Source organism: Bombyx mori, chromosome 20 (genome assembly GCF_030269925.1).
Source record: "Bombyx mori chromosome 20, ASM3026992v2".
In the NCBI taxonomy this organism is placed as follows: domain Eukaryota; kingdom Metazoa; phylum Arthropoda; class Insecta; order Lepidoptera; family Bombycidae; genus Bombyx; species Bombyx mori.
This window is the reverse complement of record NC_085126.1, coordinates 9,498,057-9,522,185: the sequence shown is the minus strand read 5'-3', so window position 1 is coordinate 9,522,185 and position 24,129 is coordinate 9,498,057. Positions and strand designations below refer to the sequence as shown.

Here is a 24,129-nt window from a genome sequence, read left to right as displayed (position 1 = left end):
TCCGGTGGTAAATTCAGCGAAGCTCTGCTCTTGCTAGGGATAGTGTTACTAAATTCTCTCTGGTTGAGCCTGTGAGTTCACAAACCGGAATATACCCTTAAGCTACCAGCGAATAGGTAGGGAAACAAGGAAAAAAAAGTTATTCCGGCTCCAGCGACTATCCCTTACATCCCGGTTTCACAATCGACTTTTAAGAAAATGAGTTGGATCTGAATTCTTCGTCTGTATATTTTTTATGTCTCCCTTACGTCCGACACTTTTTTGGAACGAAGTTCCTTATGGGACGCTGCGGCGGAGTACCCTAACCGGGAAAAAGCGTCCGTAACGTAAGATTTTTTATAGGTAAAACGATTTTAATGGTTACTTTTATTAAATAAACTGTTTTTCTCGTTTGATCCCATTTAAATTTAATCAAGTATCGACCCTATTGTTCTTTGAGTTATCCTTAATCGATTTCACAGCGTTATCGATATTAATAAATTTACTTTTCTCTTTTTTGATAAAATAATTTGTATTGTGCCTACTAGAAAATACATCGTTGTGCCGAATGGGAGTACAGTTGCGAGCGTAACAGAAGTATCTGTTTACCGATTACGGCAAGGTGCGAATTAACAAACCTACCGATATTATTACTCTGTGTTGTCCTGTGTGTTGTATTGTTAAGTTGTCTTGACTGAGATCGAACTGGGATTAACCGTTTATACGTGGCATGTGACACTGTGGTGATTTGAGACTGTTTAATTGGCTGCTCAGATAATTGTAGGTACACGAAAACGACCTTAGAATTCATGAGCATTGAACTTATTATTAACTGCACTGACATTCGTCAGAGCTTCGAACAAGAAAAGGTTATAAAATATATATTTTTTATAAATAGATTTGTCCTTTTCAAGATTCCACTAAGTATTGTATGTGTGAAGTTGTTGTCTGGTGTTTTCTGTATTGGTGTGGGTAGTACGTGTTTTAAGTAATTCAAATCATTGAGATTGAATGAGTAAAAAAGAAATTTACCTAAAAACCTATAAAAACAGCATGAAGTAATATTGCTTATAGAGGTGGACAAGCTCACGGCCCCACTGGTGTTAAGTGGTCAACGGATTCTAAAGACATCTACCACCGTAATGTGGGCAGCAATGGATGGCGGCCTATTTTGAGACTTTAGTTCTAAGTTTTTACAGTACAACGGCTGCCCCGCCCTTCAAACCGAAACGCATTACTGCTTCACGATGGAAATAGGCAGGGCGGTGGTACCTACCCGTGTGGACTCACTAGATGCGTCCTACCACCATTAATTATATTTTTAAAAAGGTGGTGGTTTGAAACCTAGCATGTGAATACATTTCGTAAGGACACTACAAAATTTGCGTTTTGGATCTGTAGAAAAACTGTTTTTTTAGGTTAAAACATGGTGAGGCTTCTAGTGTGCTTACGGTATCTTTGAATATGTCTATACAGTATTTTCTCCAGTTTTCGCGTGTCGTCGGTGGAACTGTGAAAGTATTTTCGATTGCATACGAATACGGCTTCGTAACCAGTGTGCTTAGTGTGAGTTTTTTAACGTTCTCGATAGCGTAAAAGTTAACTCAAATTTGTATGGAATGGGATCATTAAAAAACTCGCACTAAGCACAAAGGTAGTCAATATTCCATCATCGTTTCTCATGAGTGCATTGCCTATTGCGGTTTCAAAGAAACCAGTTCTGTATTCGTGGGCTAATAGTTCCTTTAAATTATTAATATAACAGCACGGTTCCACTTTAACACGAATAGAAAAAGTCCCCAAAACCCTCTTATACAATACTTCTACAAAACGATAACGAGTTTTTAGTTTAAAATGGTTCATAGAAAATTACATTATACGCCACGAACACACGCTATATAGGAATAACCGAAGTTTTACTGCTTATTTTTTATGTATAATAGGTAAAAAAAAAAATAGAGGCATAGTTGAGATGTGTCATTCACAAAAATTCCCCTCTTTTGTGTAATGGCTGCTAGTCGCATATAACGCGGTATCGCACAGCACGGACTTTATAGGGACGGATCTACCGTGTTATAGGAGGGCTGCCTGTACTTTTAATTAGGTTCTCAATTAGGTTCTCAATTCGACTGTATGTTTTTTTTTTATGTTTGTTACCTCATAACTTTTTGACTGGGTGAATCGATTTTGATGATTCTATTTACAATTATTATATATGTACGACTTCGTATCCAGGTGCAACATGAAAACCGACTGCCCTGGTGGAACGGATGAGATAGGCTGCGACTACCGGTGCACTCCTCACGGCATGTTCGGTTGCAAGCAGCAGATCCGGTGCTTGGCCATGAACCGGGTTTGCGACGGAAACAAGGAGTGCGACGATGGATCTGATGAGACGCCCGACGCTTGCGCTCTCGGTAAGTGCTTCACTACATAGTATAAAACAAAGTCGCTTTCTCTGTCCCTATATCTGTCTGTCCCTATGTATGCTTAAATCTTTAAAACTACGGAACGGATTTTGATGCGGTTCTTTTTAATAGATATGTATGTATGTATGTATAACTAGCGACCCGCGCTCGCTTCGCTTCGGAAACATTAAATTTTATTATTGATAGCTGAGTCCCGCGATGTTATCCGCGGTTAGTATTGTACCGCAGGTAAAGCCGCGGGGCGAAGTTAGTCTAAAAAAGTAGCCTAAGTTACTCCTTATATCATCAGCTACCTATCAGTGAAAGTCTCGTCAAAATCGGTTCAGCCGTTCCAGAGATTAGCCGGAACAAACAGACAGATAGACAAAAATTGTAAAAAATGTTTTTTTGGTGTATGTACCTTATATATATTCATATGCATGTAGTAAAAAGAGGCTATTTCAATATTACAAACAGACACTCCAATTTTATTTATATGTATAGATAACATCCATTAAATAGTGGAGAAATCAATATTAAATTACAGTTTCCCAAGAGAAGCGAGGGCGGGTCGCTAGTCTGTAATATTCTCTCCAGGTTTAGCGAGCTTAGAGTTTAAAAATACTTTTACAGTTAATTTAGATTTTGCGGTTGTCCAACGAAGAATTGACTGAGGATAACTTTAAAATTATTAAAACAATGCATAATGTCTGTGATGTGTTTGTCGGATACAAATATTGGTCACAAGCAGTGTGCTTAGTGCGAGTTTTTTAACGTTCTCTATAGCGTAAAAGTTAGCTCATATTTGTATGGAATGGGATCGTTTGCGTACGTTTGCCGCTAGGGGCGCTGCTCCAACTGCATACAAAGTTGGATTAACTTTTACGATATCGAGAACGTTAAATAACTCGCACTAAGCACACAGATGAGGATTGTTGGTGACAACTTCAAAGTGTGCGCAAAGTTCCATTTGATTTGTCGAATGCGGTTTTTCGTTAAAGCTTTCTTTATCGTTATATCCCGCAGTCAACAGAACCTCCCACCTGTACCCGGTGATGCTGTATCCGGCAGCAGAGTGCCGCGACGGATTCCTCTGCGGCAACGGTCAATGCATCGAGTGGGCGGAAGTGTGCGACCGCACCCCCAACTGCTTCGACGGATCGGACGAGAGCATCCACTGCTGTAAGGAGCTTCTGAACATTAAACAAGTTCACTCTAAACCTCTCTATATCAAACACCTATTTGGTTTCCATTGCGCGGTTCTCAAAACAACAAGCTTTCGCAGCAATGTACATTCCAAAATTCTGTTTTTTTAATGGCTTAAATGGTTGGACTAGCTCTCACAGCTTACCTCGTGCTAAATGGTTACTGGAGCCCAAAAGCTCCCGTCCCCACTCAAAACAGAACCCAGGATAAATAGAGGGTTACCGCGCCACCGTTATTACCGTGATTACTGTGCCACTGGTGTTCCGGAAATGTGAGATCGGCTCCCTTCATAACCAAACAAAATCCTTATCGACAGTCTACCTTATTCTTAGCAGAGAACTCGTGTATGCTATTCCCTGTAACGACTAGGGCGATATCAATAAAATGTTCAAGATACCTTCAGATTGACCCAGCCACCCGCATCGGCCGCATCCTATGAAATTTGGCCGCAATCAGTCAAATCCAATATAGACCTGACAAACGTTCGTGGGGGCTAGCAATGAGGCAAAGAGAGAGTTTGAGTTCTGAATATGTTTGACACGAAACAGTTTTGATTTGCAGTGTAAAGGTCGTGGCCTCGTGATGATTGAGAAAATACACATGATGGAGTACAGCGTCCTTTCAAGGCAGTGTTTTTGGAAGAGGTTTTTGGTTTTTCGAACCTGTGAAGCCTTATTTGGCGTTGACTGTTTTACGGTGGAAAGGTCGAACTCCAACTCAACCTTCCCTTTTTCTCATCCGGGCTTGAGACCGGCATTGGCAGAGTTTTGGCGAAGCTATATTATTTATCTAGCTTAAATTTTTTTAATGGCAATTAGTGCCGTTGTCTAATCGTATTTAACGCGGGCAACACCGACGGCGTGCAGTCTCGGCGTGCGACAACAACACGTGCGCCCACGCGTGCCAGGCCACGCCGCTGGGGCCGCGCTGCCTGTGTCCGGCCGGGTACAGCGCCGCGCCGGACCGCCGGACGTGCGCCGACGTGGACGAGTGCCGCGCGGGACTGTGCTCGCAGGCCTGCGTCAACACCCCCGGCTCCTTCCTCTGCTCGTGCCATCACGGGTACGCGCTTAGGTGAGTATTCAGACGTTCATTATGCGCGTGCGACTTGGTGAAACTTCTTTCATGGTGGGCAGTATTGTAGTATGTCTTCTTCATTTTTCATCCTTAAATCAATTTTCTTTCGTAATAGGGAATGGTCGGTATAAGAGAAACGACTTAGCTCGCTTTTTCCTTTCCCTCCACGGTCGATTGGTTCGCGAGACGCTCTATCTATTTTCTCACTCTCGCTCGTCCTAAATTGTATCTTTTCTCTCTAGCCGTAACGAATCTGTCGCGAGTTAAATTTTACTCTCAACGCGCCTAAAGAAGTTTGACTTCAAAAAAGTAAACTATAATACTAGCTCATATGATTACATAATAAAGTCAAGACCTTTTTAACAAACAATTTATTGTGTAAATGCTTTGAGTTTAGGTCCGACAGACGTTCTTGCAAGGCCGTCACCGGGAACATGTCCATACTGTACGTGTCTGGCAACACCGTGCGCTCCGTCTCGGCTGACGGCTACGGCGCCATAGAGTACAGCGACCCGGACCTTGGCGATATCACTGATTTGGATTTCAATGTTAGGTTCGTTGATTAAGTTTTCTGACTACCCTCATTTTTATTACGCTTTTATTAGCTTCAGACGTATGTATGTTTGTAACGGAATTTTTGAACATGAATTTGACCTCTTCAAAACGTCGGATTAACTCGAAATTTGATATACTAATTAAGAATCGATGACAATTCAATATTTAAAAAAAAATTAAAAACGAAAAATTGAAAATAATTCTATTTTTTAGTTGGATTTTCTATAAAAGCGTTATAGAAAATTCAACTAAAAAATAGAATATTTTTTTTAATAAAATTGAATTAAAGATAGTGTAAAAAAAAATGATTTTATTGTAAAAAAGCGTGGAGCGAGCTTTTTAGGATATTAGGAAAAAAAACCCTTCTACTCATATCTGTTCATAAAAAGTTTATAACTACTTATACCATGCACCCCACGCTTTTTTTATAATAAAATCTTTTTTTCTTGCACTATTTTTAATTCAAATTTATTAAAATTTATTATCTATTTTTTAGTTGGATTTTCTATAAAAGCGTATTTTGTTAGTTTTTTTAAGCTATTATTTATTTTGTTGACATCGATGCGATATGCTATCTCTCTATGGTAAGTACCTATCGTTGCCGAAGAATAACCACACTGTTGTTGCAGAGAGAGACCTCTTTATACTTCATCCAATGATGATAAAGTTCACCGGGTCTTATAGAGCTATTTATGATCAGACAAACAGCGGCTATGTTAGTCTTGCATCCCGGAACTTGCGGTCGCTCCGTAAGACTGTGGCAGCGGCAGTGCCCTCCCGCCGGAACCAGCTCGTGGTCATGACAGAGGCTCAGAACTGTCGGATACTTCATTAAGCATTTCCTTTACAGAACGAAGCGTTTGTATGTGACGTCTACGGAGTCGGGGAAGCTGATAGAATTGAACGTGACACATGACGTGGTCGCCGTGACGAACGTCGGACGGCCGACCAGGGTGAGTGTCTCCAGAGTACAGAGAGCCGCCGGAGCTGCCTGAAGCTCACACAACCGGTATCAGAGAATATTGGTCATTAGAGCCCACTAAGTTTCTCGCCGGATCTTCTTAGTGGGTCGCAATTCCGATCCCATAGTAGATTCAGCAAAACACTCGTTAGGGCTAGTGTTAGCAAATTCACTCAGGTTGAGCCCGTGAGATCACCACCCCGGCTGCCCACCTGCTAGGATTAAAACAATTGGTCGTTAGTATTGAAACCATCGCCATGGTGCTGATGAGAAGTCATATCGTATTAGTTTGCTACCGGAGCCCAATTTTCGCAACCATACCAGTGCTGCTACATAGCCTTCTACCACGTAGCTACCTTTGAATCTGGTTGTCGTATGACAAGTCCCAGTAGCACGCCGATGGCTCTAGGAGTCGTCACTTCTCATAGCGACCGATGGGAGTCACACTGACGAACCATTTCTAAATGTCCGGTGCACTGATAAAAGAGTGTGCGATCAAAGTCGTCGTGGCCTAAAGGATAAGACGTTCGGTGCATTCGTATCGAGCGATGCACCGGTGATCGAATCCCGCAGGCGGGTACCAATTTTTCTAATGAAATACGTACTCAACAAATGTTCGCGATTGACTTCCACGGTGAAGGAATATAACATCGTATAATAAAAATCAAATCCGCAAAATTATAATTTGCGTAATTACTGGTGGTAGGACATCACGTGAGTCCGCGCGGGTAGGTACCACCACCCCGCCTATTTCTGTCGTGAAGCAGTATGTCCGTCTATGGGCTCCAGTAACCACTTAACACCAGGTGGGCTCTGAGCTCGTCCACCCATGGAAGCAATAAAAAAAATCATTCCAAGTGTCGTTTAGTGACAGGCACCCCACGTGCGGTCACTACCACCCAACCAGTGAGCTGTTGTAGACTCGTCTGTGCGTCACGCAGGTGGCAGTGGACTGGGTGACGGGCAACGTGTACTTCGCGGACAGCACGCCGGGTGCTAGCTGCGTGAGGGTCTGTGACGTCACCAGGAGGAGATGCGCCAGGCTGCAGAAGATACCCTCTGACGCAACGGTTAGTGCACGTCCAGAACTTGTTGTATACTGAAGGTCTGCCCAGGACCTGTGCAGCCAGGAGCCGGCTGGCCAATAATGCACTGATGAACTAACGATGTACTATACTAATTTATCATATGTGAAAAGTAACTATATAGGCAGCGGCTTTGCTCTGCCTCTGGCATTGCTGAGGTCCATGAGCGACGGTAACCACTCTCCATCAGGTGGGCCGTTCATTACTCCATTCTAATATCGTACTCCATTCTAATATCGTACTCCATTCTAATATCGTACTCCATTCTAATATCGTACTCCATTCTAATATCTGGAGAAGTTTTTTTTGTTATGTGTCATATTTTTTCCAAATTGTGAACTTTAAATGGTTCCTTGCGAAGTTACAATAATGCCACTCAAACCAAATTGCCTTCCAAGCCTCTATTTAATTGTGTCTGTAAGTTGCAAACTCTGGAAACTTATATAGCTCTTCGAATTTAAAGAGTTAGATTCTGCGTAGCACAGCTCTTGCTAGGGTTCGTGTTAGCAACGTCATCAGATTTGAGCCCCGTGAGCTCACCTACTAGTTAAGGTTACGCTGAAGTGGTCTCTCAAGACCATCAGCTTAGGTAGGAAAAAAGGTGTTCGTTTCTATAAATTAAGAACTGTTTTTTAATGATTAGATGGGTGGACGAGCTCACAGCCCACCCGGTGTTAAGTGGTTACTGGAACCCATAGACATCTACAACGTAAATGCGCCACACACCTTGAGATAGAAGTTCTAAGGTCTCAGTATAGTTACAGCGGCTACCCCGCCTTTCAAACCGAAATGCGTTACTGCTTCACGGCCGAAATAGGCGGGGTGGTGATACCTACCCGTGCGGACTCACTAGAGGTCCTACCACCAGTAAAACTCTGTATAAAAATCGTAAGTTATTATCCAGGTCAAGGCATTGATAGTGGAGCCGGCGTCACGGCGCATGTTCTACTGCGTCCAGCGCGGCCACGAGTCCGTGGTCTGGTCCGCCTCGCTCTCCGGCCGGAGCGCCCTGGACCTCCTCCACGTGACCCAGTGCTCGGGATTAGCTGCCGATTCGTTCACGAGGAGGCTGTACGTGGCAGAGACTGCGCCCCCCCACATCATGGTGGTCGACTTCGATGGAAAGAATCCGTGAGTTATATTTTATTCTTTTGGAAATTTGTGAGTGATTTATGGAATTTAATACAAAATGATGATATGATAACCTATAAACACCACGCTGGGGTTCGGGATAAATAAAAACTGCATTCAACACTTAACGAACGCTTTAAAATTCTCAATTCGCTTCTTCCGCTTCGCTTCAGGTGATCCGTTCGCTGTTTCGCTTCGAGCAGTTCCGATTACTGATTGACTGCGTGCCATCTCTGCAACGCTTTTATACTCGATACGACATCACTAGATTTATCGAGAACATTCTGGGCAAGTCGAGTAGCTTCAATGTGTGTTTCTGCTATCTGACATTAGATGGCGTTGTACTTCCCGATTTTACTAGTACCTACCTTTGATATTCGTTTCTTGCTATTCGGCAATAGATGGCGTTACTCTTATAGGCGTAACAATATGAAGCTCGCTCATGCACGCTTTGTAATATAGAACTGAGCCCTATGATTCTTGTCTCAAGATCTTGAGTGTACAGACACATAAGTGATAGCATTTACGTGGCTGATGTCTATATGACCACACGATACCACAACACCACACTGTTGGTAGGACCTCTTGTGAACTGGTGGTAGGACTCTTGTGACTGCTGGTAGGACCTCTTCTGAGTCCGCACGGGTAGGTACCACCGCCCTGCCCATTTCTGCCGTGAAGTAGTAATGCGTTTCGGTTTGAAGCATGGAGCAGCCGTTGTAACTATACTGAGACCTTAGAACTTATATCTCAAGTTGGGTGGCGCATTTACGTTATAGACGTCTATGGGCTCCAGTAGCCACAACACCAGGTGGGCTGTGAGATCGTCCACCCATCTAAGCAATAGAAAAAAAAAACAGGCTCATAAATCACCACTGCACTGTGCTTACCTGCCACAGAGAAACACACATCGGAATAATGTTTCAGCAAGAAGATCCTAACGGAACGTCCACAGCTGCAAGCGCCCCACGCCTTGGCGCTCTTCGAAGACCACATATACTATTTGGTGGGCGACTCGTACCGCCTCGGGCGCTGCCTGCTCCACGGCCCGAAGAACTGCGAGACCTACATCTACAGGGTGTTCGACGCGAACACCTTCGTCATCAGACACGAGAGCATCCAGCGCGACGACCTGGTCAACGAGTGCGCCGCCCACGACTGCTCCAATGTGTGCGTGCTCGAGAAGGCGCCGGTGTGTGTCTGCGACGACGGGCACGTCCGTGACGACGGGAACTGTGACCCCAGCAACAAAAACGAGGTAAGATTCGTTTGGTAAATGACGGCTTAGTTATATAAATGTTTTTTTTAAAGATATTTTAGGACCTGGTAACTAAGACCTTTAGGTCGCGTCTTATTTTAATTTACATTCTTATTTTTATGAAAAGTGATAATATGGAGTGAAATTAAATGAAATGATATGGGATGAAATATAATTTCGGTAAAATGGTGGTCATTTACTGAGATTTTTCAGTGCACTTTTTGGAGGATCCCGAGAAGTTACATCCAGCGGATTTGTTTCATTTTCCAACATTTGTGCATTTTCACAGATATTAAACAGTTAATAAACCAACGTTGTTACACAGTTAAACCTGAAGAAACACTAAATAGACCAAAATAAAGCAAATCACACAACTTCACTCCTCGCGTTCCCTCCAAAAAGTCAGTTATTTATGTAGAAACTATGGATACTAACTCTATGGTAGAAACGGATCGGAACGGTGTGGATGAATGACAGATATGGAGCATGACTGAGTGAGAGAGATAGGAGATGTCGTTTTAGGAAGTAAGAAAGACGGCGAATGAATGCGGAACATAGTCTTATTTTTAAAGCCAAAGGAGGGTAGTTTTGAAGTCGTAGTGGCCTAATGGATAAGACGTCCGGTGCATTCGTGTTGAGCGATGCACCGGTGTTCGAATCTCAAGCGGGTACCAATTGTTCTAATGAAATACGTACTCGATAAATGTTCACGATTGACTTCCACGGTGAAGGAATAACATCGTATAATAAAAATCAAACTCGCAAAATTATAATTTGCGTAATTACTGGTAGGACGTCTTGTGAGTCCGCGCGGGTAGGTACCACCGCCCTGCCTATTTCTGCCGTGAAGCAGTAATGCGTTTCGGTTTGAAGGGTGGGGCAGCCATTGTAACTATACTTGAGACCTTAGAACTTATGTCTCAAGGTGGGTGGCGCATTTACGTTGTCTATAGGTTCCAGTAACCACTTAACACCAGGTGGGCTGTGAGCTCGTCCACCCATCTAAGCAATAAAAAAAAAGCGACGGCGGACAGACGCGCTGTAACTCTGAAGACGTAAAAAAATTATATTTTAGTTACATAAATGAAGAAAAAAGTGTTTGGTGTTAGGCCGATGTCTTCTCCTGGTGTACTTAAATAACTTATAGAATATTTCCCCCCAGCTCCCCCTGTTCAACGGCTGGACGTACCAGGACTATCAGCGCGGTCACCGCGCCAGCATCACCGTCGTCATCGCGGTCCTCGTGCTGTTCCTCGTGTACATAGCACTGTTTATATATTATCACTTCGTCTATAAACCAAAGAGGAAGCGGTCCACGGCTTATACAGAGTGAGTTGAGCTCTTTTAAACATTTTATTATTATTATTATTAAATTATTTTATTTCAGATAATGATCCATATAAATGCTATTAACAGTGATTTCGTAAAAAATAAGTTAGTAAGGACACAGTAATAAAAGAAAACATGTATACATACGATTGCAATAGCGGCATTACGAGCAAATTTTGTGGACCTCTCTGCAATGATACAAAAAAAGTCCATCTAATCTAGAAAATATTTTATGATAGTTAGTTTTTTTATCATTCTCCCATTTTTTAGGGATTTTTTGGAACAAGAGCGTCTTTTGGAATGTGGACCATTTATTATACCATACTCCTTTTTGGAATATTTAGATTGTATTTATAGCCTTTAAAACTATGAAGAACAGCTGTCAAGGCTATAGTAAACAAGGATTCCACATGACCACGACTTCTCTGCCAAGAGTAACAGACTATGATGATGATGATGATGATAGCCTTTATCAGGGCACGACTATGATAGGGATAATGAATCAGAAAGTTGAGTGATTACGGTACGTCTGGGTGACCAGTCTCTAGGGACACTGTGCACAGGCTTGGGGTACCGTTTTTTTTTATACCAGTGTGCTTAGCGCGAGTTTTTTAACGTTCTCGATACCGTAAAAGTTAACTCAATTTTGTATGTAGTTGGAACAGCGCCCCTAGCGGCAAACGTAGGCAAACGATCCCATTCCATACAAATATGAGCTAAATTTTACGCTATCTAGAACTTTAAAAAACTCGCGCTAAGCCTACAGTATTCTTAATGAACGCAAAACAAACATTAGATTGTCAGACGAACATTTTGTGACATTTCTTCTTTAAAGCGACATTAGAACATTTTACTGGTGGTAGGACATCTTGTAAGTCCGCGCGGGTAGGTACCACCACCCTGCTTATTTCTGCCGTGAAGCAGTAATGCGTTTCGGCTTGAAGGGTGGGGCAGTCGTTGTAACTATACTGAGACCTTAGAACTTATATCTTAAGGTGGGTGGCGCATTTACGTTGTAGATGGCTATGGGCTTCAGTAACCACTTACACCAGGTGGGTTGTGAGCTCGTCCACCCATCTAAGCAATTAAAAAAAAAGAATACTAAAACATATATGTAACTGCACAGATCGAAAGGCTGCCGATGTCGTTTTCAACATCGCGCAATCATGAATGCATATTTTTTTACACTTTTCCACAAGTCGTATTAATATTGATGGTGGGGTTCCAGGGTGAGGTTCCAGAACAGCTCCGACGAAGCAGCGCAGTTGTCTTGCAGCCCGGCAGTCCAAATGAATGGAAATCAACTGTAAGATTATCTATGAATACTAATATTATAAAGAGGAAAGATTTGTTTGTTTGTTTGTTTGTCTTGAATAGGCTCCGAAACTACTGAACCGATTTGAAAAATTCTTTCACTGTTTGGAAGCTACACTATTCCCGAGTGACATAGACATATCTTTTTTGAAAAAAATTAGAGATTCTTACTAAAGCTCCAATAATGTAACCCAAGGTGTAAAAAAATTACCTAAAATATTCTTTACATCGCATCGGCATTTCGTTTTTACCATCGCACCGCCCGCCACCGGGGTGGAGTTCATCCATACTACCTGGAGCCACTGCGGTCATCCACAGTGCGTTTCCAGAGATCTTTTTTGCCACGTACCATCCGGCTATGGAATGAGCTCCCCTCCACGGTGTTTCCCGAGCGCTATGACATATCCTTGTTCAAACGAGGCTTGTGGAGAGTATTAAACGGTATGCAGCGGCTTGGCTCTGCCCCTGGCATTGCTGAAGTCCATGGGCGACGGTAACCACTCACTATCAGGTGGGCCGTATGCCCGTCTGCCTACAAAGGCAATAAAAAAAAAAAACCTACCCGTGCGGACTCACAAGACGTCCTACCACCAATAATAAAAGACGCCTTACCACCAGTAATGCGTTAGAATAAATTAGAAATTAGAATAACATTGTATGATTAAAATCGAACATGCAAAATTTATGAATTTGCCCGAATTGGTTGGTACCACCATGTTTTATATTTTCACCAAGAAGCAGTCGCGCTTTCTAGTTTAAAATGTGCAATAAATAACCTTTGTACAATTTCGGACTCGTGTCTCGTAACGGCTGGCGAAATGTACATTGTGATTGCCTACGGGTTCCTGTCACCACTTAACAACAAATGGGCCGTGAATTTACGTACATCAATAAGAGTGTATTTTGTTTTCACAGTATAAACGGTAACGAATTCGTGAACCCGCTCCAGTACGTGCGCAATGTGTGGCAACAATCGATCAGAAGGAAGCCACGTCCTGTTGTAAGTGTGCATTAAAATATTTGTCCTATTTTCCATAGTTCAGAATCTTAGATATATTAATTCAACAAGTGATAGATAATTTTATAGATACCTTAGTAATTTAATAAAGTAGATTTGACATGGTGGTGCTTCACTAGGGATCTTTTTAGAAGGCTCAAAGTCGCGCAGCGAGCTATGGAGAGGGCTATGCTCGGCATTTCTCTACGTGATCGAATCCGAAATGAGGAGATCCGTAGAAGAACGAAGGTTGCTGACATGGCCCGTAGAATTAGTGAACTGAAGTGGCAATGGGCCGGCCACATAGCACGAAGAGAGGACGGTCGATGGGGCAGAAAGATCCTGGAGTGGCGACCACGTACTGGCAAGCGCAGTGTGGGACGGCCACCTACTAGATGGACCGACGACCTAGTAAAAAGCGCTGGGTCTCGTTGGATGCAGGTGGCAATGAACCGGTCGCACTGGAAATCTATTGGAGAGGCCTATGTTCAGCAGTGGACGGCGATAGGCTGAAATGATGATGATGATGATGAGATTTGACATGTTATATTTATAATCCAAACAATTTGTTTGAAGTAATAAAAAAATGTGATATAGGCATTGTATTTAACTATTTATTTTGTAGTGTACAGCTGGCCTGTCAATAGCAGTGCCCAACTCTCCACAGCAAGACTTCTCCGATACAGAGTCAGACCTAGACGATCGAGAAACTAAGAGGTTCATCCGGAAAAATAAATTTCTCAATTAACTTAAGTTACAGGAAATGTTGTTCAATTTTTTTGCTGAGCAAAAAATGGAGAGCATATTCCGAATTTTATATTTTAATCCTACTATTAAGATTTAGATTAGGTTATGATATAGCATAACTAACTTCTAACTTGTTTAAATTTTATTGTTTGAATGTTATCAAAATAGTTTTTATTTGCTAAATTTTATACATAAAATGTATCGATATTGTATTGATTGAATTTTGAAAATAAAACATTGATTTATATGAGAAAAAAAAATCTTATTTATTCTAATGCATAATCTGAAATTCAAATAAAGAATTTGATCACTTCCAAAGTTTCTTGATGGACATATTCTTTTCAGAGTCCTTCTGCATGACTTTAGCGACAGCCATTTCAAAGTCCTCCTGAGTTACGTGCACTCGTCTCTCACGCAGAGCATACATTCCAGCCTCAGTACAAACGCCCTTAACTTCAGCACCCGAAGCTCCTGGCATCAACTCTGCAATCTTACGTAAATTGATTCCTCGAGTCAGATTCATTTTTCTCGAGTGAATTTTGAGGATGTCCAAACGGGCCTCCTCATTTGGCGGAGGGAACTCAATTTTTCTATCAATACGACCGGGTCGGAGCAAAGCAGGGTCAAGGATATCAATTCTATTAGTTGCCATAATGACTTTGATGTTTTTCGTAGCTTCAAAACCATCAAGTTGATTCAGCAGCTCCAACATGGTTCTCTGAACTTCAGAGTCGCCCCCACTTCCTGACTCAATCCTGGAAGACCCAATAGAGTCTATTTCGTCCATGAAAATGATAGAAGGAGCATGTTCTCTGGCCATTACGAAGAGCTCTCGCACCATTCTGCTGCCTTCTCCAATAAATTTTTGTACCAATTCTGATCCAGAAACACGTATGAAAGTACACTCAGTGTGGTGAGCGACAGCACGAGCTAATAATGTCTTTCCAGTGCCCGGAGGCCCATACAGTAAGACTCCTTTTGGTTGCGCAATCCCAAGGGCATCAAACAGCTCTGGGTGCTTCACAGGCAGCTCAATCACCTCTTTGATCTCCTTGATTTGTTTGTCTAGACCACCTACCATTTCGTAAGTAGAGTCCGGCACTTTCTCGACCATCATGAGCGACACAAGAGGATCGACTTTGTTGGGTAGTATTTTGTGTAAGGTATAGCTTTCGTTGCGAAGAGCGACACGACAATTGGCCGTGACATCGTTAATATCAACGTTCTTGTCTAAATCGACGACGAATTTACCTTCAGGATGAACTTTTACGAGGACCTTCTTTTTATCCATTGGTTTAACCACTTCTCCGACGTACGATCCCTGTTCTTGCAAGAGCTGAAGCTCCTCGCGTAGCATACGAACTTTAGCGTTGAGTTCATTACGCTGGGCTTGAAGACGACGAAGATTTTGAGATTTTTCGGCGACAATGAGCTGTAACTCTTCAATCTTGGTTATGTAGTACGGGCGAAAACCCTCACCCTTCACCGTGTCCACTTCCATTTTAGTCGTGAGAGTCATATTGCGTTACTGACTCTCATGTGAATTTTAAATAACGAATGTTAGATTTTAACTCTCAAAAATACAAGACAAAACAACGCCAATTTCTCTAGTCATTCACGATGACGTTTTTGAAGTATTGAGTTTTTTTTTTTGTTTGATTTGTCAAAGAGATATGCAAAAGGGTCGTCATCTATACAGTCAAATCTTTTGTATGCTGAAGCAAACTCGGTTGTAGAAAAAAGTGAATTGTACCGTTTAAGGTAATGAATTATATTAGAAAATTTTAGAATTTTATTAGATAAATAGAATTATATTAGGTAAGACAGGACTCTACATATTGTACGATAAGAAATTAAATAACTTCTAATTAAGTATAATGAATAAGTTTTTACGGTGATTCAAATCTCACTTTTCAGAAGAACCTGAGAAATCGCCACCTCTCTTGTACCCAAATGCTGGTGATGACAAAATACGTGCATCAGATTGTCTTTATTTCTCGATTAGATCGAGTTTTTGATCGAATTTATAAATTTTCTCTTGCTTAAAGAAATTAATAATTAACATACATTTTCTTACGCCTCATGTACACATTAATAGAAAAACATACCAGTATACGAATACGAATATAAGAAATTTAATATAATTACGCGATTAATTAAAACTATTTAATATTATTAATTTTATTTTATTTATATATAAAATAAATTTAAATTGTATATTTCATTTTATTAAAAACTTTCTTATCACTGACTCAAACGATTGGCTATTATCAATCAAAATGTCAGCTAACTAACGTCCAAAATGCATAATTAAAAAAATTAAATAAAAATGAAATGGAAATTATACAAAAGACTCGATCGAAATGTGTAAAATATCAACATTGGCTCTCTTCATCTGCGGTCCAATAATATACAAACTGTTATGGTTCATTCGTATGGGAACTTTGATCCACTGGAGTTATATCATCGGCTCCGCAATATATCCTAAAAATACTAACGGATGCATTGCATTGAGCGGGAGTTGTTTTGCATTCGTGATCATCGGGAGTGTTCTTCCGACGCGTATGTTTCCTAAATTAAAACTAATCGCTACAATACTAAGTGTGCCCCCACAAATTCACATGTTGGTACTACTGCATAGGAGTGTGGCGGCTCGAATCGAAAACGAAACTTTAACGAAGGCAATACGAGCGTATAGCGGATTGACTTTAGCATCAACAGTGTGGACGGTTGTGTCTTTGATGCGATATTGATATATATATGTGAGTGAAGTGAAAAAAACGAATTAAAATTTTAAACGTCTTTGCCAAAAAAAATTTTTATTACTTAGATGGGTGAACCAGCTCACAGCCCACCTCGTGTTAAGTGGTTACTGGAGCCCATAGACATCTACAACGTAAATGCGCCACCCACCTTGAGATATAAGTCTAAGGTCCTAGTTACAACGGCTGCCCCACCCTTCAAATCGAAACGCAATACTGCTTCACGGTAGAAACAGGCAGGGTGGTGGTAGCTACCCGTGCGGTCTCTCGAGAGGTCCTACCACCAGTAAACAAAAGAATGCTGTGGGTAAATTTACGTTTGGGTGTGAATTATCTTCCTCTAAGGCAGTGATTTCTGTAAAAAACCTACCGCTTAGAATCTTTTGTCTCTAAAGCAATCTTTAAGTTAACTGACAGATAGTGACTGCGAAAAACTAAAAACACACTGGATATCTAGTGCTGGTGTTTTCATATTTAAAAAAGTCCTTCATTTGGATAAACGGTTTTATGGTAGTTTCGTTGTATAATTTTTAGTAGTTTTGTAACCAAAAAACTTGGCAAGCGGTAAGTGATAATTGTTTAGTCTATGGTAAGTTTCTTTTTGTGGCCTGTATGGATGAACGAGCTCACAGCCCACCTAGTGTTAAGTGGTTACCGAAGTACATAGACATGTATAACTTAAACGCCGCCACTCTGAGATATAAGTTCTAAGGTCTCAGGTATAGTTACAACGGCTGCCCCACCCTTCAAACCGAAACGCATTACTGCTTCACTGCACAAATAGGCAGGGTGATGATACCTGCCAGTGCGGATTCACAAGAGGTCCTACCACCAGTATATAAAGTCGATAGGCCTTTGAAGAGTTTGTTGGCTTCCGGACATCTGAGTTCTTCAAGAAAGGCATTGAAAATTTACCACCCCGCTAGTAGAGAGGCATCGATACTATGGGTGCATATTTAGATTGAAAGACATCAAAATAAATTTTCCCGAGATAGTCCTGTTCAAAATCCCTTCGTTTCTGTATCTGTTGAGCAACCCAAGGCATACCTTAACGGGTTCGTCGCCCTGGCGAACGTTCAGTTCGTGCGGCACCCATTTATCAAGTTCTTTTACCTTGACAATGTGACGCAAATGGACCAATATTGTTTTGATGCTAACGTTAAAAGCTGCTGGTAACTTCAACCCTCAGACACAGCCCACTGAGTTTCTTGCCGGATCTTCTCAGTGGGTCGCGTTTCCGATCCGGTGGTAGATTCTGCGAAGCACGGCTCTTGCTAAGGTTCGTGTTAGCAACGTCGTCAGGTTTGAGCCCCGTGAGCTCACCTACTAGTTAAGGCTACGCTGATATAGCCTCTTAAGGCTATCAGCTTAGGGAAGGAAAAAAAAACTGCTAACTCAGTGGTAGATTCAGCATCGTCAGCTTCCACTATCGCCTTTAATTCCTCGTTGTTGACTTTAGTTTTCGGGCGACCTCGGGGTCCGTATTTAGACCAAAATTTCCTTGTCGAAAGCGTTTATACCAATAACGAGTCGTGTGTTCATTTGTAGATTCACTTGCGCCACTGTCGCTAATGCCGGAAGCACAAACAAGTCGCTTTCTACCACCCACTGAGTTTCTCGCCGGATCTTCTCAGTGAATCGCAATTCCGATCCGGTGGTAGATTCTGCGAAGCACGGCTCTTGCTAGAGTTCGTGTTAGCAACGTCGTCAGGTTTGAGCCCCGTGAGCTCACCTACTAGTTAATGTTCCGCTGGAATAGCCTCTCTAGGCTACCAGCTTAGGTAGGAAATAAAAAACATTTTATTCTTTTTTTTGACAATTAAAAGTATTGCTTTAAAAACCGACGCAGGCGTTAGCATATTTAAACCGCCATAAAATAAATATGATACATTTTCTTTCATATCGCCTCAAACATTTTGTTCGAGGGAGTGATCGATGTAAAATCATTCCTTTATCGTAGGACCAGAATTGAATTCTGTTATGCAATTTGGCAAAAAAAGGTATTAAATGAAATACGAAAAACTTTCAATTCCTTCAAGAATAATTAATCACATTGTTAATTTATTTCTCGTTTTTTTTTTTTTTTATTGTTTATATTGTTGGACGAGTTCACAGCCCACCTGGTGTTTAGTTGTTACCGGAGCCCATAGATATCTACAACGTAAATGCGTCACCCACTTTGAGATATAAGTTCTAAGGTCTCAGTATAGTTACAACGGCTGCCTGCCCTTCAAACCGAAACGCATTACTGCTTCACGGCAGAAATGGGTAGAGTGGTGGTACCTACCCGTGCGGATTCACAAGAAGTCCTAGTACCAGTAATTACGCAAACTATAATATTGCGGGTTTCCTTTTGATTATGTACTAACGAAATTATTTTAATTATAACCTTTAAGGACATCCAAGCTTAACCGTTAGCTGCGACGTTGTGTGAAAGTTGAACGAATAAATAAATGGAATCTTCATTTAAATAGCTTGCTCTCAAGTTTTTTTTTTAAACGCATGCTGTACTATATTTATAATATCGTTAAGTGTGCTTAGTGCGAGTTTTTTAACGTTCTCGATAGCGTAAAAGTTAACTCAAATTTGTATGGAATCGGATCGTTTGCCGCTAGGGGCGCTGTTTCAACTGCATACAAAATTGGGTTAACTTTTACGCTATCGAGAACGTTAAAAAACTCGCACTAAGTACACTGGTGTACACTACACAATTTAATTAGTACGCACTGCATGTATAAGTTCACTGGCGCTTTTTCGTTTGGACGCTGCGCTTCGGAGCTCGGTGATTTTCTCGCCAGATTTTCTCAGTGGATCGCAATCAAATTTTGGGTCTTATCATACTAGCGAATTGCAAGGGTTCTTAAAGCGGCAAACTGATTCAAATACAATGCGCGCTCACATACGAGTATTTTTTTGATCGAAGTTGGAATATTTTTGTCATTAGGAAGCCTTGGGAGATTGGGTGATGGAAAAACATGTTACTTCATTTAAAATAACTCAGTATAGTACATTTATTATCTCGAGAGCAAAATAAACTTGTATAAAATTGAATACACATAATTCAATCAGTCACATCAATGGCGTACCTACATAAAATTAAAAATTTCGAGGTCACGGCTCTAATGTACTATCGAAACTAAAATGTATTAATAATAAAAATTAAAAAGAGTAGTAACTTCATTCGTGAATGTTTTAACAGCACTGGAATAAGCAAAAAAACTTTTAAACAATCAATTGCCAAAGAAATGTAACCGCAATATAAAATCCAATGAACCAGTCAGTCAATATAAAAACAGCAATCGCCCGAAATATACAACAGTACATTTGTGGTGTTTTCAATAACAATTAATGTCAACATGTAAATTCAATTTCATTACATCAAAGTAAGTTAGTCTCGTGATCTATGCAATGTTTACAGACCGATCCACGGTAATGAACAGTCATGAATGAATGAAATTTACCAAACGTGTGAACCTGGAGAGCGGCTATGTTATTTTTTATTTTCTAAAATCGAAACATACACTAACACATTGATATATTTACAGTAATGAATTGTATGTGGAGAAAGAATGAGAAATCAATAAACTTTCGAGTGAAATAAAGCATAAATATTTGGGTTCCATACAAAGTGGTTTATTTCCAGGCGCAAAAAAATTGCCGCGATAAGGCGGCCAGTCGTGAGTTGTAACGACCCGACGTTTGACGCGAGTCGTGTTTGAATTTGCGTCAACGTAAATCACTGTACACTTTCAACAAAATTAAGAAAAAAATATTTTTGACGTCATTGACGTTGACAGGTAACCAATCATTCAAATTAAGTTATTTCCAACAATTTTTATTTTGGTATTCCTTACATTCCCAATAATATTGAGAACAATTAAATATTGTTAAAATTTAAAAAAAACAAAAACCAATATTGTTTAAAGCAGTAAAGTGAATATGTTAATAGATAAAATATGTGTAAAAAAGAATACGATCGATAAAACATTAGTGCAGTGTTTTTTTGAAAAGTTTTGTTGTTATCTAATTTTAAGTTTTAAGGTAAACAGATGGTCAATTGAAATATAATGATTTTAATTAGGTTTATTCCGGATGAATAATTTAGAGCCAATGTTTTCCTACTATCATCTCACTTATGGATCGCTTAAGGTCCTTTTGTGACATTGTCATAATATTCTCAAGGAAGTTCAGTGATAGCGGAAGACTTTATTACCGCCAATGTGTCTGTCATGAATATAAACATCTTGTGAAACTTATGCACAATTTACAACTGGCACTGTCCAATAAATTGTATTTTTTTTATTAAGTTAAAATATCTGCTTCAACTTAAAAACAAATTTTTCAAGAATTTCAACAGTTATTAAATGGAATGTGAAATGAAATAGGTATCTGTCGAAAAATGTACGAAGCAGTTCCAAATTTTTTTTTAATAATTTTGTTTTTACTTGTTATGATTTCAAAGTTATAATTTAAGTTAAAGATACAAATTAGTGATATAAAATATAAGTTAGTAAATAAATTATTTAAATAAATAATGGATGTTCAAAAATTATAAAGCTGCACTATACAAATTGACTGAAAAAAGGCATGTCAATTAAAAATTTAATTTTTTATTTTATTTTATGATCATCGTCTTTGACAATGGTGGTACCAATTAATATGGGAAAATAATGTTCAATTATGTTATTTATAATACCTTAATACCAATATATTCTACAGAATGGGTAACACAAGCAAGAAACTAGCAGCAAAATGCACTTTATTGACGAAAGATGAACAGAAGCATGTTGCAGCCACATTCAGGGCAGCCAGTAAGAATTCGGAGAGGATACGGGAGGATGATCTCATCGTGAGTGGAAAAGTAGATGCAGTGTCATTAGAAGTGTGTTCATTTTATTTGTTTTCATTTTTATTTAATTTTTTGGTAATGAGATACAGTTCTTTTAAATTGTACCCTCAACACTCTCAAGTTATCATATAAAACCCACTATATCAACTCACTATAACTCACTATTTCAGCTACAAATAAAATGACAATATCAGTTTTTTTTAAACATCTACCTACCAAACAATATTTAGATATAGAGACTATAATGCAATAGAAGTTATTTGTTCAAAATTAAAATTGAGCACGACCGTCTTCCAATTATATTCTATTCTTGTAAAAATTAAATAATTTAATGGCAGATGATTCTTGTTTGCAGTATCTCATTACCTCAAAAATATAATTTTGATTTGTTGGTTTTTAATGCACTAGAAAAAATAAATGGCAATTTTCTCAAATCCTAGAAATACCACTATGCAAATTTAAATGTTACAATATGTAATATCCTAGACACTAAATTGGCCGTGAGAAGATTAATCAATTATGAAATAAGTCTAAAAAATAATTTTTATTATCTAGTGCATATGAAACTATATTCTGAGTTGATTCATTTTAAATTCAAAAATGAAAATCTAAGATGCAGTAGAAAAAAAAATACTAACCTAAAATAGATAATTCCATATTATCTATGCTGCAATTACTAAAAAAATTTTTTTTTTTAAAATGAATGAACTCACATTATTACTTCTTAGAATTTGTGTTAATTCCTTTTCAGTTGATTTGTACTATCATTTATAATTTTTCCACTGTCTTTAGTAACACGGGTTATGGTTCACGTACTGTTTAGTTAATTTTGTTCATTAGCGTTGTCATTTTTTTCTAATAGTTTTTGTTTTGTTTTAAAACTGTTTTTGCACCATAGAGTTATTAATAGATTTTCGGCCTGTATGTTATTCATTTAGATTAGACTTAGTGTTTTTTAATTATGATTCTTTTTTCTTCAAATTTGAAAATTGTATTTAGAATATTTCTTTATGCGCTTTTAAAAAAAAATTGTGCCATCAGCTTAGTAATCGACTTTTCCGCATCTTAGAAACAACAGCCAGGGTAATTATTAAGCACGAGACTTATAGCAGCCGGTTCTATGTACATCGATATATATCCCTATAACTTCTGAACTATTTAATTCATCTAAAATGGGTAAATAATTTGAGTTTCGACGCGTCTACTCGCCGCTGGTAGGTCGTCCCGCATAGTTACTTAATGCGGCTGAAAAAAGCTTCAATAGCCAATTTGTAAAGATGTTTCGAGTTCTAATTCGGTATTAAATAATGTAGAAAATTATTTTTTGAAGACATGCTTTTTTTTAAATAAAATTATCATCATCGAAATTTAGAAATTACAAGACACCATGCCAAGCTTATTGCTATCATCATCATTATCATCGTTCTTCATGACTTAGCGTCTTGTTCTCCTCGATGAAGTTCTGCGCCTGGTCTCGGCAGGATTGTCGGGATTTAGCTTCATTTAATCGAATCTGGGACGCTGCTAGCTGTGGCCTTTTTAATGGCATCCATTCAGGTCGGCGATCGTCTACGGCCCCTTCCTTAAACTTTTCATGTGGCTTCAAACTCAAACTACTATGTATTTTACTGGTGGTAGGACCTCTTGTGAGTCCGCACGGGCGGGGTACACCACCCTGCCTATTTCTGCCGTGAAGCAATAATGCGTTCGGTTTGAAGGACGGGGCAGCCGTTGTAACTATACTGAGACCTTAGAATTGATATCTCAAGGTGGGTGGCGCATTTACGTCGTAGATGTCTATGGGCTCCAGTAACCACTTATCACCAGGTGGGCTGTGAGCTCGTCCACACATCTAAGCAATAAAAAAAAATTTTTTTTTTTTTAAATATCGATGTTTCTTGCCTCAAGATCTAAAATTCTCGAAGCAGGTTTTCGTTCGTTTTAATATAACTATCAAACCCTTTCGATATTTCCACATAATACCCGATACGATATTTCTGGATGATTCTATTCGGATTTAATCTCTCTCCTACTAAATAGCATTTTATTGGGCGATTTAAATATCACGGTAGAGCGATCTAGCTTCTGACGTCACAGAGATAAACGGCTAGCCCCATGACAGACTCCACGGAAACCACAGCGCCATTGTCCGATGCTCACGATACTACCCCTATTTCAGAATAAATGGTTACTTTGCGGTATTTTCTTAATTAATAAAAAGATTAAACCAAATTCTATCCTATATAATGATTTCCTATCTTATCTTAGTCATTTTGTGAGTTTGCGTTACTAGGGCTAGTAGCATCTAGCTATCTGTTTTGTCTGAGCGAGCCGAGCATAGGTGAGCGTGCTAACGTCCTACCTAGTGTTAATAGGTCATCGAAGCTCATAGATGTAAACACCGCAACTTACATTAAGACACAGGTTGAAGTCTTATTTGCATTTTTTTTATTGCTTCGGCATGTGGACGA

General features: G+C 39.8%; 3 protein-coding genes across 37 annotated transcripts in view; 2 read left to right on the top strand and 1 right to left on the bottom strand.

The window, feature by feature from the left end:
• Positions 1-15,629, top strand: part of Vgr (vitellogenin receptor) — a 54,670-nt gene extending 39,041 nt beyond the window's left edge. For 31 of the 32 annotated variants that reach the window (XM_038017857.2, XM_062674195.1, XM_062674194.1 and 28 more), the window contains 13 exons: positions 528-601; positions 2,215-2,396; positions 3,414-3,569; positions 4,460-4,667; positions 5,068-5,223; positions 6,076-6,178; positions 7,128-7,256; positions 8,176-8,402; positions 9,330-9,660; positions 10,823-10,989; positions 12,218-12,295; positions 13,219-13,303; positions 13,926-15,629. In XM_038017857.2, the coding sequence (XP_037873785.1) occupies positions 528-601; positions 2,215-2,396; positions 3,414-3,569; positions 4,460-4,667; positions 5,068-5,223; positions 6,076-6,178; positions 7,128-7,256; positions 8,176-8,402; positions 9,330-9,660; positions 10,823-10,989; positions 12,218-12,295; positions 13,219-13,303; positions 13,926-14,048 (2,019 nt within the window). In that variant the 3' untranslated portion in view covers positions 14,049-15,629. 32 annotated transcript variants of the gene reach the window in all.
• On the bottom strand, positions 14,289-15,718 carry LOC101747034 (26S proteasome regulatory subunit 8). Its single transcript, XM_004926095.5, has one exon. The coding sequence runs from the start codon at positions 15,564-15,566 to the stop codon at positions 14,355-14,357; it is 1,212 nt and encodes a 403-aa protein (XP_004926152.1). The 5' UTR covers positions 15,567-15,718; the 3' UTR covers positions 14,289-14,354.
• A 4,727-nt stretch (positions 15,719-20,445) lies between these two features.
• The window catches only part of LOC101746899 (MTOR-associated protein MEAK7), a 44,188-nt gene continuing 40,504 nt past the window's right edge, over positions 20,446-24,129 (top strand). The window contains exons 1-2 of one of the 4 annotated variants that reach the window (XM_062674444.1): positions 20,446-20,606; positions 21,529-21,658. In XM_062674444.1, coding sequence (XP_062530428.1) covers positions 21,530-21,658 — 129 coding nt within the window. In that variant the 5' untranslated portion in view covers positions 20,446-20,606; position 21,529. Of the gene's footprint in view, positions 20,851-21,528; positions 21,692-24,129 lie in introns of all 4 variants that reach the window. The other 3 variants (XM_038018053.2, XM_038018052.2, XM_038018054.2) reach the window with 3 other exon arrangements.

Excerpts from the sequence above, each read along its gene's own strand:
- LOC101747034 (XM_004926095.5), bottom strand. The coding sequence starts at position 15,566 with ATGACTCTCACGACTAAAATGGAAGTGGACACGGTGAAGGGTGAGGGT.